General features: G+C 50.2%; 1 protein-coding gene across 1 annotated transcript in view; it reads left to right on the forward strand.

Moving 5' to 3' along the window:
- Positions 1–2172: 2172 nt before the first annotated feature.
- The window catches only part of RFC2 (replication factor C subunit 2), a 27501-nt gene continuing 27392 nt past the window's right edge, over positions 2173–2281 (forward strand). Inside the window, exon 1 of the mRNA XM_005429188.2 lies at positions 2173–2270. Coding sequence (XP_005429245.2) covers positions 2173–2270 — 98 coding nt within the window. The remainder of the gene's footprint in view (positions 2271–2281) is intronic.

A 2281-nucleotide genomic window follows, 5' to 3' on the forward strand; every position in this document is an offset into this window, starting at 1 on the left:
AAAATTCTGTGTGTCCCCATCAGTGTCAGCCACGGAGAAAGAGCTTCCACGTGGCATGAGACAGGGAGGACCCACATGGAGAAAACAGGAATGGAGTAGGACACAAAAAAGATCAAGCCCAATTCCTTACTCTAACCCGGGATTCTGGAGTGAGCATGGACAGTTCATCTTTATTCAGCAACTTAATGTGGTTGTTTTACAAAATTGACCAGTAAAACAAAGGCTAAGTCACGCTGGAGTCTGACACCACCAGGACTATCATCACCAAGGTGCTCTCCCTGGGCAACAAGACCTGAAATTCTACCATAAACACCACAAGAACAGTGACAAAAGAATAACAGCCAGAAACTGATTACTGGGGGCATTTAAGTCAGCAACAGAGGAAAAAACAGTGCTCTCAACCCATGTCAGCAACTTCCTTGGTCATTCTTGAGCCCTTGGAAGATGAAGAGGGAAAGAATCACAAGGTATTTATAAAAGGCATCCATGAAAAAATAGATCTCTCCATAAATATCTAGAGATATCTCTATAGATAAGTGCACACCAGTGTCTAACACAGGCTGGCAACAAGTCACATCCAGGTCTAGCTACCCATACCTGGCCTTTCCCAGAGCTTTAAAAGCATCTAAACCTTGCCATGCATTGTACTCTCTGCAAAGTGGTACCAACATCAGGTACCTGGGGTATGGAACTCACTTTTTATATTGTCTCCTGTCCTCACCAGAATTATAAAACACCCTCTCAAAAAAAAAAAATTCCCAAGTTTCATGGACAGAGGCAGCATTTTGATAAATAAACCCAACAGCCTCAATCAGGGGGTAGAACACACACCTTGACCCATTTTAATCACCCAACAACACAACAAAGAATCAACCTGGATCTCCTTAGAGAGCCACATCCCTTGGTACCAAAAACCCCCCCTCTGGATTCTCCATCACTTCTTCTGCCAAACCAAAAAGCACAAGTGGGGATAAAGAGGAAACACACCAGGAACTGCTCCTTGCTTGTACATTATGGCAGCCTCCAAGGCTAGAGGAGCCCATACCAACCTTGGCTTCAGCAGATAATCCCATCCATACTGATTCTAAGAGCATCTTCTGGAAAAACGCATGAGGTTTCCCTTAACTGAAGGCAGCCCCACATCTCTGCTCCTGAGATGACAGACAGGCTCCAGCACAGCTTCTCCCTGCTGTGCTGCAGGGGCTGGTGCTAATGTTGTCACTTGTGCCACATCTCAGAGCCGAGCCTTTGAAGTCCTGTACTCCCAGAGATTTCTGGTAGGCAGTGACAACTTTCATGAGAACACAGCTGTTTGATGCAGAGTCCCTCCTTCCTAATCCCTGGCAGGCTCTAACAGCAGGCAGGTAATTTCTTAAAATGCTGCATCTCAGACCCAGCTGTAAAATCAGGAGCTGCACTATGTTCAAAAGCATCACCACACCAGCAATGACAGACCCGTGCTGATTAACGGGGCTCTCCTGGAGCACTGATGGGGACAGAAATGCTCTTACCAGGCAGCTGGGCAGAGGCTGAGGCCAACAAGCCTGGCCAGGCACCCCAGATGTATCTCTGTCCACATGCAGACCTGTTCTTGAGTTGCAAGTCACCCTCAAGGAAACACTTCTAGCCGGCAGGAATGGATGGACGGGTAAAAGTTGACATCCATTCCAGCAGGATGAGTTTCTGAGCCAAGGTTTGTAGGCCTGTGAGACTGATGCTCAGCAGAGCAGCAAATAACACTCGCTGCTGACACAGTGCTTTGTCTCCCAGCGCTTCCAAAACGCCGCTGCAGCCTCTCTGGGTACTGTGGAGATAACAACTCCTGCCTCTGCCTGCATCCCTGGATGCTGCCCCAAACACCCTTTGCTGTTTGGGGTCAGGAGACACAAGGGGCAGAGCCCTCCTTCACCTGCCTGGCTGCTCATGCCAATGTCAGCAGCTCAACCTGGGCCTTCCTCAGAGGCACATCTCGCAACAGACAAAAAACCCACATCAGATCCTGCAGGATGTGGTTAATGTCATATCTGGATCGTTAAACAAGAAAAACCAAGCGAGGACACTGAGCCCAGCAAGCAGCCGAGCCTCACAGAGACAAAAGACAAATTCCCTCCCGTTCCAAACCCAAAACTCGCTCGGCCATGGATGCTGACACCCCCTCCCACCTCGGTCTCCATGGCACCAGGCCGCTCCAAGGCGCCGTTCCCGTGCCCCAGGAGCGGGGAGCGCGCCCCGCACCCGCCCGGGGCTCTGAGGGTGCGCGCCCCCGGCAGGCTCGGGGCTC

This window comes from Geospiza fortis, unplaced genomic scaffold (assembly GCF_000277835.1).
Source record: "Geospiza fortis unplaced genomic scaffold, GeoFor_1.0 scaffold633, whole genome shotgun sequence".
In the NCBI taxonomy this organism is placed as follows: Eukaryota; Metazoa; Chordata; class Aves; order Passeriformes; family Thraupidae; genus Geospiza; species Geospiza fortis.